The sequence below is a fragment of the Theropithecus gelada genome, unplaced genomic scaffold (genome assembly GCF_003255815.1).
Source record: "Theropithecus gelada isolate Dixy unplaced genomic scaffold, Tgel_1.0 HiC_scaffold_50, whole genome shotgun sequence".
Classification (NCBI taxonomy): Eukaryota; Metazoa; Chordata; class Mammalia; order Primates; family Cercopithecidae; genus Theropithecus; species Theropithecus gelada.
Window position 1 is genome coordinate 1 of NW_020261602.1, and position 15,869 is coordinate 15,869.

The window sequence follows — 15,869 nt, forward strand, 5'->3', positions numbered from 1 at the left end:
CTGTATCTAACTATAATAATAATAACTAAGAATTTCACATGATTGTAAGGCACCTCAAATAGAAGATACTAAACTGAGTAGCCTCAGGATTCCTCTGATGCTTCTGATGTTTTGGAGCAGACAACTCACCTAAGACGTTCGGAAAAAGCGGGTGATTTTGCATAGTGAAAGGTCTCCACACGAGACATTGGAACAGGACCCTTGTCTAATCCCCTGCCTGTACCTTTCACCCCTTTCTTCTCGTTTTCCTCCTCCTTTTCATTATTAGTTGCTTATTCTTATCATCAGTCTTCTCATTTTTTTGTAGACCTGGTTATTGTCCACTCATATTGGACACTGATTTTTTTATTAATGATTTTTATAATTGCTACATAGAATAAGTCATCAGACTATTCTTTTGTTACTGATAACTTAATGCTTATTCCTCCATCGTCGCCCTTCTTTCCAATACAAGATGAATCTAGTTGGGAATCACCGGAACTCCCTCATTTGATGCCGTTTGGAGGTTCCAACCCCACAAACTCCTTTCTGTGAGTGAGACCCCTCACTCTGCCTCCACCACCGAACCACTATAGGATCCCTGAGCCAGTCTCCTTTTTGGTTCCATTGAGCCGTTTTGGACATTCCTGAGAGACCAGCACTAATCTCGGCAGACACCTCCAGAGGTAATTAACCTTTCCATATGCACATGGGGGAGTGTGCGGCACCCACAGATGTGACGTCCACACGGCATTTTAGTTGTATCTCCTGGTCTTTTCATGGTGTCAACTAGAACAAAAGCGGTGAGCTTGGTGTCACGGCTCCTAACCGCAGGACACACCTGTTCCCTGAACCAACTCCAGGACAGAGCTGGACATTCCTGGTGTGGTTTGATTAACTCCCATTATGTAATGAAATCATGACATTATTTTCTTGTATTCTAGTGTTTCCGTAAAAATATAGGTAGACTTAGGGTTTATTCATGCATATATTCAGGAGTCTTTGATTTTTTGTATATATTTAATTCAATCTTTAATTCTGGGCTGAGAAATTTAAAATTTCTTGAGGTTTATGAGTGAAGTCCTTATGCCATTGTCCTGTGATTTTATTTTTTTATTTCTCATATATTTTATTCATCTCTGTCTAACTCATTTTCTACCAGATTATAAGTGTTTAAATTTGTAATATTTTAATGAGGCGAAATCAGCAAATAGTAGCCCTCCCACAATGTGCACCATTTGACAGACAGTGACATAACCGTTACCTTTCTCAACATAGAAAATACTCAACTACCCTCAAAATATCCTTTGGTTTTCCTATAACTCCTGCTTCCTACACCTTCCCTTCTCACACCACATCCAGAGTCAATTACTGGTTTTCTTTTTGTAACTTTAGTTTTCATTTCATACAATTTATAAAAATGGAATCGTATGTATGCATTTGTATTTTTTTGTCCTTTTTTATTCATCATATCTACTTGTGAATTCACCCTTGCTGTTGAGCGTATCCAGCTGTACCTGATTGTGACAGTGGGTGTTTCTCCAGTGAATGAATTTACCACAATTTGTTTACTGATTCAGCTTCTGATTGATATTTGGATTGCTTTCAGTATCTGAGTATTATTTTAAAAGCTGCTACTCATCTTAGAGAAGTACACAGCTGAGAAACACAACGTTCTTATTCTTACAACAATATGAACAGCAGCTAAACTGGAAAAGCTGCAGTTTAATCAATTGTCTTCAACACATCAGGTAATTGAAGTTATACAATTCTGTGTATGTGAGTGAGTTTGTGAGTGAGAGAGAAGGAGGGAAGAAGAGAGAAAGAAGAGAACGAGATCCTACACAATTGACCATGATTTATGAGGTGATCGAATAAATACAGGGACTCAGGGTCTTCATGGAAAAGGTCCGCATAAGATGGAGAGGACGTCTCGATGCACCTACATATGGTTATATATTTCTATAAATGTCATTTCCTAATAATACAAGGAATCACGTACATGAGAACAAACACAGTGGCAGGTGTCCAGTGGTGAAATATGATGGTGATGCCAAACCCCATCTCCAGCACCTTTTCCCCTGATTGCATCTGCCTTGATGTGTGTCCTGAGCGCCCCTTAATGTCCTGAGAGCCTCCTGCCATTCCTGAGCTGCCCTGCAGGGAGGTTTGTCTGGGCTCACAATGACGTCCCCTCGCTGTGTCTTTTGTGTAAAAATCCATGGTTGTGTACACGTTGCTCAGGGAGCTCAGCTGTAGGAGAAACTGTTTATTTGGATGTGGATCTGGAGATGGTGACTGGACTTTGAGGAGTGGGTTGGAATGTGCACTCCCCTCATGACCTGTGCACCTGACTCACTCCAGTCCCTTCCCTGGGGGGCTGATGATCCAGCTACAGCAGGAAGCACTGGTTGTGATGGAGGAGCAGACATGGCACAGGTGAGGGAGAGGGTCTGTGAGGGCTTCATCAGGCCGGGAGTGCGCCGGGAATCATAGTTGTCGGCATGCACAGGTTCTGAACAGCATGTTGGAATTCACAGATATTCACTTTTTCGTAAGAATGGGGAGCTCCCTGTGTGGATGAGAAGGAGGAACTCCCCGTGTGGATGAGAAGGAGGAACTCCCCGTGTGGGTGAGAAGGAGGAACTCACTTTTTCCAATTTGGGGTCCCCTTGAGCAAATAGTAGATTCTGAGGTTAGAATTAGACAAATATTTGGTCACATTTTTTCTTCAAACTTTCAACAAAATAGGAAAGATAATCTGCTGTCAGGAGAATGGGCATTGGATTATTACCTCTATCTATGATAATGCTGATTTTCAGAATCAGATTGTCCTGTGATAGCCTAAAGCGTGTCATAATCCTGAATCCACAATTAGACCTGAGCAGCAATCACGGGCAGTGGAGGTCGCCTCACATGGGGAAACATCTGACTCTGCACAGCTGCACACGGGGGTCTCTGCAGGCCCTTGGTTGTACAGGAACAGCTCCTCCCTCAGACTCAGAGTGAAGACAACGTGCTCTTTATCTGGGGAACGTGATGGTTAGTGTGTGGAAAGAAGCAAACTTACTCTAAACAATATATTTATACTTGAACAGAAAGCAAAGTTTACAAGAAACAATGAACTTGGGGTAAAGTAGGAAATTACAATTGTTTGCAGGCCACCTGCTTTCTTCTCCATGTCATCTAAGAGAACCAAGGAAAATCATGTTTCTTATGTTCATTTCCATAAACAGTGTTTCCACCCTAAGAACACACCTCCGATACCACCAACATCAGGGAGCACCTGGACCAGGCACCCAGCACAGCTCTCTGACATCTATCACCCAGGTTTTGACAAAGAGACACATCCTGGAGCTCCTCCCAAACAATGACTGTGCACAGTGAAGATGCAAAGGTGTGGCTGCTGCTGGGCACATGGGAGATTTCTGATGGACAGCTATGCTCTGGGAGGAACCAATGACCTTGATGGAATTAGCTTGGACCACAACGTAGTTGGGAAGCTCCATCAGACTCCCACCTTCTCCAGCACTCACGCCACTGCACTCCATCCAGGACCACAAGAGCCTAATTCCATCTTACAAAACAAACAAAAAAATAGTAGCTCTGTGAGAAGATGGATATACAAGTTACCTTGACCATGATTGGCATTTCACAATGTGTATCTGATATGGTTTGGGTCTGTGTCTGGCCCAAATCTCACGTTGTGTTATAATCTTCAATTGAGAAGGTGGGACCTGGTGGGAGGTGACTGGGTTATGGCGTGGGCCTTTCATTAATGGTTCAGCACCGACTCCTGGTGCTGTTCTCATGACAGTGCGTGGGTTCTCAGAAGACCTGGTTGTCTAACAGTGTGTAGACCTTCCTTGCTTCCTGTGGCTACTGCTCTGGCCATGTGATGTGCCTGCTCCCCTTCGTCTTCTGCCATGATTCTGACTTTCCTGAGTCTCCCCACAAGGAGAAGCCACTGCACTTCCTGTACAGGCTGCAGAACCGTGAGCCAACTGAACATCTTTTTTTCTTTTTTTCTTTTTTTTTTTTACCAAATTACTCAGTTTCAGGCACTTCTTTACAGCACTGTGAGAATGGACTAATACAATACCAAAACATCAAGTGGTCACCTTAACCTGTACATTTTTAAAAAATACTTTATTTCTACCTCAATAAAACTGAAAAAAAATTAAACTTACTCAAAGAAATACATACTTCATATTTTCTCAATAAAAGTGAGACAACATAGAAAAACTTACACTAAGGTATCTTTAACAGCTTTGCTTATAATATTCATAAACTGGCAACAAATTTAAAGTCCATCGACAAACAAAATAGATCAATATATTGTCATATATTTACTTAATGGACTGTCTCAGATATAAAATCACTCTCCTTCCTCTCTGTCTCTCCCTCCACATATGCATGAAGATTTTGAGGTTTCATATCAGTCAGCCCATTAATTGAGTAAACGACACTATGTTGATCTAATTTCATACATTAAATAGCATGAATTAACCTAAAAAATAGCAAAGTAGCCCCTTACCAAGAAAAGGTCTATAATGTTTGCTTCCATTTATACAAAGCTCAAAACAGGGAAAAATAGATCTATAGTGTCAGAAATCGAAACCTTTCCCCATGCAGGATTTGACCGCAGACACGAAAAAGACACATGTTGAGGGGATGGACTTGCTCTTCACGCTGCCTTAGGTGTTCAGTACAAGGGTATTCACATTTGCCAGAAACTCTCTAGTGACCCATTTCATTATGGATTACTCTAATTTATATTTAATTCGTCATCAAGTTTAATTCTTTAGGACATGTTTCAGAATTATTTTATTATAATGTTAAATAAAAATGACTACACATGTATGCAAAGGTTTGTGTATTTATACGTATGTCTATAGATGTAAATTAATGTCGCATAACTATGTGGTTGCTGATATCAACAGATGTTAATTAAACTCTAGAGGAATAAGTGCAAATTATTAGGAAGAATTTTTTCTTGAAGTTATGTATTTTTTTAAAAATACCCCTACATATAACTGTAAAAATTACTAAAACACAAATATCAATAAAAAAAACTTGATAAATAACCGTAATAAAATATCGCAACCTTATGAGGCTCCAGAGTTCTGAAAACACAAACCCGCCTCCGGCAGCTGAGAAAGGAAACCTCCCCCTGCACCTGCTCCTGGGACCTGCCCCGTCCTCAGTGGGTCCCGAGCGCCCCCTGGAGGCCCCGCGCGCCCCTGCAGGGGGGTTTGTGTCTGGGCTCGCACTGACCTCCCCTCACTGTGTCTGTGGTACAGTAATACACGGCCGTGTCCTCGGTTTTCAGGCTGCTCATTTGCAGATACAGTGTATTCTCTGAATCATCTCTTGAGATGGTGAATCTGCCTTTCACAGACGCAGCGTATTCTGTCGTGTAACTGTTAGTTTTGTTTAAAAACAAAGTTTGAGTGGCCAACCCACTCCAGCCCCTTCCCTGGAGCCTGGCGGACCCAGTCCATGTAGTGGTCACTGAAGGTGAATCCAGAGGCTGCACAGGAGAGTCTCAGGGACCCTCCAGGCTGGACCAAGCCTCCGCCAGACTCCACCAGCTGCACCTCACACTGGACACCTGCAAACACAGAGACACCCTGGTCAGAAACTGCCACACATATCCACTGTTTCTCACTCTCATGTCCACTCACATGTTCTAGTTATCTATAGATCACCTTTTAAAACAGCAACAAGGAAAACCCATGTCAGCCCAAACGCCATGGTAAGTTCTTTGTGTTCAGTGCTGATCACCGAATAGAAACACCTGGGAATTCTAGGTCTGGTCTCCTTTCTCAGAGTTGCAGGGTCAGGGCTGGACTGGTTTTCATCAGCTGAGGAAGGGCCCTATTTGCATGTCTCCTACTGTATAGCAAGCTCTGGGGTGGGACGCCTGAGGAGAGGGCAGTGTCCAGATCGGATGAGAGTGTCCTGGAAAACACGGGTGGTAATCCTATCTCTCAGGAAAATATAACTTCAGATTATGTGACTGCGCCTTGATAATCATTTAGTAATCATTATCTTATTTCATTTTTACATATTTGCAGACATATTTCATTGAAGTATCAACATTACATTTTAAATAAGATAAATTACATATGGAACAGAGCAGTTGTGCAGTGTGTCCAATATCACACATCTGGACAGAGTTAGCCCTATTATCTGTGCCTGTGCCTCTAAACACTGGAGGAGTCGGCTCCCCTGAGACAGCTCCAGGGTGATATGGGACATGCCTAGAGGGGTTTTCAGGATGTCCCGCCTGTCATAACAACTTTGTGTGATTTTGCTTCCCTAATTTTTGAGGTGGGGCCTGGTGGTTGTAGCATGGACGTGGATTTGTAATTAATGGTTAGCACCATCCCCTTGCTATGATAGTAAATGAGTTTGCGTGAGCTTTGGTTGTTTAACAGTGTGTAGCAGCTCCACCCTCACTCTTTCTTTGCTTCTGCTCCCACCATATAAAATGGCTGCTCCCCTTTTGCCTTTCACTGTCATTGTAAATTTCCTGAGGCCTCTCCAGAAGCTGAACAGTTTTATCATCAGACTCCCCATACCGCTGGCAGAATCGTGAGTAAATTAAACCTATTTCCTATATGAATTACTCAGTTTCAGTTTCAGGTATTTATTTCTAGCAATGTGAGAACACAGTAAAAAAGCAGACATATCCCTCACTTTACAAGGGTCCCCCGCAGCCTGCAACCCCCCGGCTAAGGAGGGGGATGGTCCAATCTCCATCGCTGACACCATCGAGGTGCTGCCTCAGGCCCAGACAGTTTGTGATGGATGTCAGTTTACTAATGTTGAGTTCTGGGAGTATAATGCCCTCCTCCCCCATGCCTCACAGATGAAGAAGCCATCCTGTGATCAACTCTCTACTTCTGTCTGAACCCATTGCTAAGTGTCAGCAATTCCGCAGTGGTGGAATCTCACTTTGTGGTGTGCTTCCTTATTTCAGGTAGGGAAACGTCTTCGGGGCTAGTCTCTGCTGGTGCAGTTGGCCCATTTTTACCTTGGTGGTAGCCAGCAGATGTGTAGAGAAGACAGGGACCCCCATGGACTTACCCCAGTCTTCATCCTCCTCCCCGTAGAGCTCTTCGTGGGAACTGGGTCTTAGAGTCCCATGACAATTTAGTCATCATAGCCCTAACTAATTCGCGTATGGTCACAAATCCTTCAAATGTGCTCCTCAACAAGCCGCGATCCCCAAATCTCCATTCAGCTTCCACAGGCAGGACAGAAAGGTCTCTGATTAGTCTGAGCTGGTCTGGCATGTTTTTCTAGGAGTAGCTCTTCTTATGACTGATACACTGTAGCCTACACGGTGAGCTCTGTCTCAGTGGCTGCTCAGAGTGGAGTCAGGAGGAACCAGCCTCCTGAAAATGCAACATCTTGGGCATCTGACTTTCACTTTGTAAGATGCACGTACTGAAGCGGTTCTTCCAGGACTTTTGGCATTTTGGCAGGATCGCCATACTCACGCACTGGGCCCCTTCCACCATGGATAGCAGCTGTTGGGCCCCACATAGAAATGTGCAGCCTGCCCAGGGTTTTTGCAGGGGTCTCCTCTTTTTAGCCATTGTCTGGGTGCTCAGGAGATTTTTTTTGAACCTTTTTCCAGGTTCACTGGGTGTCAGGCCAGACCAATATTGACTCCAGTAGCACTGGCATCACGTACAACAGGCTAAGGAAATAAACCCAGATCAGTGAACAAGATATAGAGTTTATTGAGGGCTTTCATATAGGGTGGTTCAGGAACAGCAGGCTGGACAAGAAAACTACAACCATTTGACAAAAGTATGCAGCTTATGTAGTAGTTTTTGCTTAGCACCCTCCACCTAGCGACTTCCATTTAATCCAAAAGGAAGAGTCTCTATCACCCCTAAATCCTGTGTTCCAAGGGATAGGCCAGGGGTTTGGATGTTATTCATAGACAAAAAATGAGTCTCTGGATACTCCACTCCTGGATTCCTTAGCTTGGAACTTGAAACGTACATTTCTTTTTTCTTTTCCCATTATTCTGGTTAGGACTTTCAGTAAGATGTCGAATAGGAGTGGTGAAAGTGTACATTCTTGTTCACGTTCTTCAGGAATACTCTTGCAACTTTTTCTCATTCTGTATGATGCTGTTTTGTTCTATGAGGGTTTTTTCCAGTTAAAGTCATTCATTTCTTCACTACCAAGTCTAGCACATTGAACAAATCAATTGCATAGGTTTTTACAAGATTTAAGATGATCCCAGTTCTATTGATTTCCTTAAGAGTTTTTGTTGGCTGTTGCATGTGGCTTTTATTATTTTGAGGTAGATTTCTTTGATGCTAAGTCTGTTAAGGGATTTTTCATGAAGGGATATTGAATTTTATTGAATGACTTTTTTGCATTGATTGAGATGGTGATGGTCTTATGCTTTTTTTATTTCTAATTATACTATATGTCGAATCATATTTATCGATGTGTTTATTTTAGACAATCTTGGCATCCACAGAATAAAACCCAATTGGTCATGATGTATTATCTTTTCATTGTGCTGTTGGTTTCAGTTAGCTAGCATTTTGTTTACTATTTTGTATCTACGTTCATTAGGGACATCTCCCTATAACTTTTTGTTGTTGTAGTTGTATCCTTGCGTGATTTTGGTATCAAGAGACGCGAGTTTTTTCAGGTCAGGCTGGGGAAGAATCTCTTCTCTTTAATCTTTTGGAAAAGTTTCAGTAAGAATGGCACATCTAGTAAAATTAGACTGTGAATTTATCTGGTTCAAAAGTGTTGGGAGATTTTCAATTTCTAATTCAGTCTTATTACTCATATTGGTCTACTTAGGATTTCTATCTCTTCCTGGTTATATTTGGGGGGGAGTGGTTGAATACTTCCAGAAATGTATTGATTTCCTCTAGATTTTCTAGTTTATGAGCATAGAGATATTCAGTATGATAATCTTTTGTATTTCTGTGGAGTCAGTTGTAATACCACCTTTATCATTTCTGCTTGTGCTTATTTGAATATTCTTTTTTCTTTGGTTGACCTAGTTAGTGCTCTATCAATTGTGTTCATCTTTTAAAATAATCACATTTTGTTTTGTTAATTTCTTATATTTTGCTTTTTTGTTTCCATCTTTTTAAATTCTGCTATGATCTTTATTTATTTTCTTCTTCTAGCTCTGGGGTTGGTTTGTTCTAATTTATCTAGTTCCTTGGAGTAGATCAATAGATCGCTAGTTTGTAATATTTCTATTTTTTAGTAGACATTTAGAACTACAAGCTTCTCTCTTAGTACTGCTTTTGCTATATCCCAGAGGGTTTGGTATACTGTGTCTTCATTTTTCTCTGTATTTTTAAAAATTAATATCTTAATTTTATTGGTGAGCCAATGATTGGTCAAAATTGTGTTGTTTGATTGCCTCATTTTTTATACTTTTAACAGTTTTTTTCCAATTGATTGTTTAGATTTTTCCCATTGCTGTGCAATAAAGAACTAACATCTAGAATCTAAGAAGAACACAAACAACTCAGAAACAACAAGAAATTATAAATTACACGGTTAAAAAGTGGGCAAAAGACATCAACAGATATTTTGTGAAGAAGATATTCCAATGGCCAAAGAGCATATGAAAATAAAAAGCTGAACAACACTAATCATCAGATAAATAAATATTAAAACAACAGTGAGACACAAGTTTACACCAGTCAGAATGCCTATTACTATAAAGCCAAAAAGTTATAGATGTTGACGAGAATTCAAAGAAAAAACAATTATACAGTGTTATTGATAATGTAAATTAGTGCAACCTATGTGGAAAAAATTTTAAAGCCTTCTCAAACACCTAAAAATAGATCTATCATTCAATCAGCAATCCCACTCCATGATATGTACCCCAGAAAATAAATCATTGTGTCAAAAACTGCCTGCACCCATATGTTTATTGCAGCACTATTTACAATAACAAAGATACAGAGTTAACTTAATGTCTCGCAATGGATAATTGGATAAAGAGGATGTGGTGTATATACACAATGAAAAATAATTTAGTCAGAAAAAAGCATGAAATTATGTCTTTGACAGCAATATGGATGGAACTGGAGGTCATTGTCTTACATCTAACAACTCATAAATAGAAAACCAAATATGGCTTTTTCTCACTTATCAGTAGGAGCTAAATAATGGGTACACATAGACACAGAGAGTAGAATAATAGACATGGGAGACACATAAGGTTTGGAGAATGAGATCACTAATCACTTAATGGTTCCAAGGTACTATAACTGGTGAGCTGACTTTAAAAACTCAGACTTCATCACTATGCAATATATTTATGTAACATACATGTACTTGTACCCCACATAACTATTAAAAAATTTAAAAAGGTTAAAAACCCACAAAAAATTGGGATATGTCAAAAAGATGAAGGAGACAACTGGAAAAAGTTCCCAATTTCCAAAGAACTGAAAAAACTGAATATTAAAATAAATAATATAGAAATAGATTTTGACCAAAGTGTTAAATAAATATGTATAAAAACATACTGTTATTAATAAATGAATAAATAAAATATATGAGAGAAGAAGGATGTTTATCTAAAACAGTATAATTACACAAAATTTTGTTGATATTTCTGCACTCAAAGTGTTGGAGTTTAACCTGCATCTGTGGATTATCGCATCAGCTTTGGCACATGAGAACAATTCTTGCTCACTTTAAACTTCAGAAATTTTAGATATAATACCAAAAATAAGATATAAAAAGCAGAGAATTTCACAGGGTCAGCATTTTGTTAAATTATGTGAAAAACACTCTGATGTACTAGTGTAGAGACAAGTCTCAGAGCCAGTAATTCTTTGCCAAGGCCAATGCAGAGAAGAGTATTCCTAGGTTGTCTTTCTAGGTTTTTTTGTAGTTTGAAGTCTTAGTTAAAGCTATAATCCATTTTGAGTTAATTTTCCTTTTCATATGGTGTTAGTTAGGAGTCAAGTTCCCGTCTTCTGCACATGGCTAGCAAGTTATCCCAGCACCATTTATTGACTAGGTTGTCCTTTCCCCATTGCTGTTTATTTTTTTCAGGGTTGTCAAAAACAGATGGCTGTACGTGTGCAGCTTTATTTCTAAGTTTTCTATTCTATTTCATGGGTCTATGTGTTTATTCTTGTACCAGTACCAAACAATTTTTGTTAGTGTGGCTTTATAGTAGAGTTTAAAGTGAAATAGTGTGATGTCTCTGGCATTGCTCTTTTGGCTTAGGATTACTTTGGCTGTTTTGGCTGTTTTTTTGGTTACATACAAAATTTAGAATATTTTTCTTATATTCCTCTGAAGAATAAAACTAGTATATTGATAGTAATAATATTGAATCTGTAAAATTTGAAGGGCAATATTGTCATTTTTGTGATATTATTTCTTCCAATCCATGAGCATGGAATGTTTTTTCCATCTATTTGTTTCCTCTCTGATTTCTTTCCACAGTGTTTTTTAGTTTCTGTAGAGATATTTCACCTCCCTTGTTAGCTGTATTACCTGGTATTTTTTTTTTTGTAGATATTGTAAGTGGGATTGTGTCCTTTATTTTGCTCTCAGCCTGGATGTCATTGGTGTATAAAAAAGCTACTGATTTTTGTATATTTATTCTGTATCCTGAAACATTACTAAAGTTTTTTTTTTAATCAATTCTAGGATTCATTTGGCAGAGTCTATAGAATTTTCTATGCATAGAATCCTATCAATAGCAAAAAGAGGTAGTTTGAATTCTTATTTACTTATGTGAACGTCTTTTATTTCTTTCTCTTGTCTAATTTCTCTTGCTAGAACATCCAGTACGTGTTGAATAGGAGTGGTGAGAGTGAGTATTCTTGTTTTGTTCCAGTTACGAAGGGAAATGATTTGAGCTTTTGTTGATTCAGTATGATGTTAGTTGTGGGTTTGTCACACATGGCTCTTATCATTTTAAGGTACATTTCTTTGATGTCTAGTCTGTTGAGGGCTTTTATCATGAAGAATGTTGACTCTTATTTTAAGTTTCTCTGGATCGATTGAGATAATCATATAGTTTTTGCTTTTGATTCTGCTTATGTGGTGAATCAACTTTATTGATTTGTGTATGTTGAACTAGCCTTTCATGAAAGGAGTAAAATCTACTTGATCATATTGTAATAACTTTTTAACGTGCTGCTGTATTTAATTTCCTAGTATTTTCTTGAAGATTTTTAGGTCTATCATCAGGAATATTGGTTTAAAATTGTCCTCTATTGTGTGTCTCTGCCAGATTTTGTGTTCCAAGAACAATGAGGAAAAGATAGATTTTTAACAAATGGTGTAACAACTGGGCATTCATATGCAGAAAAAAAATGAGATCATATTTCACATCATATACAAAAATCACCTAAAATGTGTTTAAGGCTTGAATATAATATGAAATCTAAAATTGTAAACTCATAGAAGAAAATGGAGAAAAAAGAAGCTTCCTGGAATTAATCTGGAAAATGATTTATTTGGATTTGACACCAAAATCACAGAAAAATAAATTATGTGCAACTCCATATCTGACAACAGGTTCTCTCTAAATGTTTAAAGAACTCATACAATAGCAAAAAACATAAATAACCTGATTTTTAAGAGGGCAAAAATTGTGCATAGAATTGTATTCAAGGGAGGACATAAACACGGCCAGCAGGACACAGAAAGATGCTCCACATTGCTTATCATCAGGGGAGTTCAAATGAAAACCACAATGAGATATCACCTCGCATTAGTTAACATGATTAATATCACAAAGACAAAAGATAACAAAATGCTGACAGTAAACTGGTGAAGAGGGAATTATTCAGTGGTGTGGTAGTAAAGGTTCTTTTATGAATTGAAAGTAAAACTATTATGTGATCTGGTGATCCCACTTCTGACTATGTATTCAAAGGAAAGAAAATCAGTAAGTAAAAAAAGGTTTAATACAAGATTATTCATAATGGCCTAGAATTTTTTTAAGGTTAATGAGCATAGGTAAATGGGTGTATAAAGGAAATGTATACACATACAATGGAATATTACATGACCTCTAAAAATAAGGAAATTATAACATTTCCAACAACATGGATGGGCCTGGAGAACATTATGCTACGTGGACTAAGCCAGACACAGAAAGACAAATGCTGCATTATCTCATTTGCATGTGGAATCTAAAATATTCAAATTCTTAGAAGCAGAGAGTAGAAAAGTGGTTTCCAGGGCTGGGAGGAGGGGAAGCAGAGTGATGCTTGTCAAGGGCATAAAGTTTCAGTTGTGCAGGTTGAATGGGTTCTGGAGGTCTAATGTAAAGCGATGGGACTAGAGCTATCAACACTGTATTGCAAACTTGATCTCTGGTAAAGGGACAGATTTCAGATGTTCTCACTGGAAACACACATAATAAATTAAAGGAAGAAAATGGTAACTGTGAGGTAATAGATATGCTGTCTCCTTGGTCATAGTGAAAATTTCACAATTTATATCAAAACATCAAGTGGTGCACCTTAAATATGTACAATTTTTGTTGTCAGTTATGGTTCCATAAAGCTGAACAAATTAACCTTACTTTTATGATGAAGGAATGCATATTTCCACATCTTTTCTCAATAAAAATTAGAAAATATAGATAGATAAACAAAAAATATTTATAGCAGCTTTGCTTATGATGTTACTAAGCCGGAAACAAACTCAAAGTGCATCGACAGGAAAATGGATCAGTTTACTGTCATTTATTGCTAAATGGACTGACTCAAGTATAAAATATCTCTCTCTCTCTCTCTCTCTCTCCATATATGTCAAAACTTTGAGATTTTATATCAGAGGCAGCCCATTAAGTGAATAAATAACAATATTCTGATGTAATTTTACACATGAAATAGCATAAATAAACATCAAAAATAACAAAATTAACTCCTTACCAGAAAAAGGGGTCTATAATGTTTGAGTCCATTTATATGAAAATCAAAACATGAACAATGAATCTACAGTGGCAGAAATCAAAACATTGTGTTAAATGTGGGAACTGACTGGAAGCACAGAGAAGGTCATTTGTGCTGGGGGATGGGCCTCCTCTTCATCCGACGTTGGCTGTTGGAGACAAGTGTGTTTACATTTGCCAGAAATCCTGTAATGGTACATCGTAGATCTATCCATTATTACTTATATTGAAATTACATCTCATAAAAATAAAAAATTAAAAAATAGTGTACAAGAAATAGTTTAAAATTCAGTAAATAATGCAACTAAAAATAAAATCAAACTCAAAATGTGAACAATATAATATGAATTAATGAAAATATTTAACAAACCTGCTAGAATTAAATCCCAGAAATCAGAAAGATAAGGGTGACATCTGATAATAATAAGTTAATAAGCATGCATTTCATAGAGAAAACAAAATGGTCAAAAATATGTGGAGCATGTATTTTGTTATTATCAAAAGTTATTAAATAATTGATACAATATTTTAATCTATCTTACTAGTATTAACTACATATATCATGGGTAAAATCATAACTGGCAACAACCTTTAAGGAAACAAGGATATTTAGGAGCACATGTACTAAGTTAAATATATTCTCAATGTTTTTCCAGCTTTTACTGTTGAAATTTCTAATTGTATCCTGGATCTCTAACAGAATCTGAATGGGCCCTTGGACAAACTAATTTTCAGAAACAACTTAGAAAATCAATGTCTAATATGGGGATATTAGTATCTCATCTCATAAAGAAATTGAAACTGTGTGATACATGTAAAGCCCTCAGAAGAAACCTTAGTACGTGGGAAATAACTTATTCTTAGTAGGTTGTGATGTTTATTGTTAAAATTATTACTTTGATTTTTGGGGGAAAATTAAAACAAACCGTGACGAATTGAAGTGTGATGTTTCTTGTTTGGTACAATAGCGAGGTGAGGATAATGAAGAGCCCTGCGATCCTGAGGAGATGCCCTAATCCAAGGAGAGGGAGGTTCCAGGTCGTGTGGACTCACACAGGGCGCCTGCTTCTGGCCTTCATGGAGCCCGTCTCAGAAGTCTGAAGGAGGCAGGCGTGTGGATGGGTTTCTCAGGACAATCCAAACAGACCTGGACAGGGGAAAAAGGATTATGACCTAGGATGGATTAAATAATTGTCTTGAAAATTGATAAATTACGGTTGTATATATTTATGAGGTACAAAGCAATGTTGTGATTTATTAATACAATATGGAATAATTAAATAACACTAATAAGCATATTCATTACCTCAAAATCTTTTCATTTTTTGTGTAAAGACCATTTGAAATTTACCTTAGCTATTTTGAAATGACTAATATACTATGTTTAAGTAAAGAAAGATGTATTAATTAATATAAACAATATAAAAATATTGAAATCAATTATGGATTACTCCAATAATTTATATTTAGTTCATCAATAAGTTTGACCATTTAGGACATATTTTAAAAATCATTTTATTATAATGTTAAATATAAATGACTACACATTTATGCACAGGTTTGTGGTATTTAGACCTATGTCTACAGAAGTAAATGTATGTCCTCATAGCTATGTAGTTGCTGACAGCAACATATGTTAGTAAAACTGTGGAAGAGGCCGGGCGCGGTGGCTCAAGCCTGTGGTTCCAGCACTTTCGGAGGCCGAGACGGGTGGATCACGAGGTCAGAAGATCGAGACCATCCTGGCTAACACGGTGAAACCCCGTCTCTACTAAAAAATACAAAAAACTAGCCGGGCAAGGTGGCGGGCGCCTGTAGTCCCAGCTACTCGGGAGGCTGAGGCAGGAGAATGGCGTAAACCCGGGAGGCGGAGCTTGCAGTGAGCTGAGATCCGGCCACTGCACTCCAGCCCGGGCGACAGAGCAAGACTCCGTCT

At 38.2% G+C, this 15,869-nt stretch overlaps 1 gene segment (V, D, J or C); it reads right to left on the minus strand.

The window, feature by feature from the left end:
• Nucleotides 1–2,338: 2,338 nt before the first annotated feature.
• LOC112617835 lies at nt 2,339–5,736 on the minus strand (the record flags this gene model as incomplete). The annotated part of the segment is given in 4 exon segments: nt 2,339–2,494; nt 5,257–5,405; nt 5,440–5,593; nt 5,691–5,736. Coding segments are annotated over 4 exon segments (505 nt in total), but the record flags the coding sequence as incomplete, so codon positions are not given.
• Nucleotides 5,737–15,869: the final 10,133 nt, after the last annotated feature.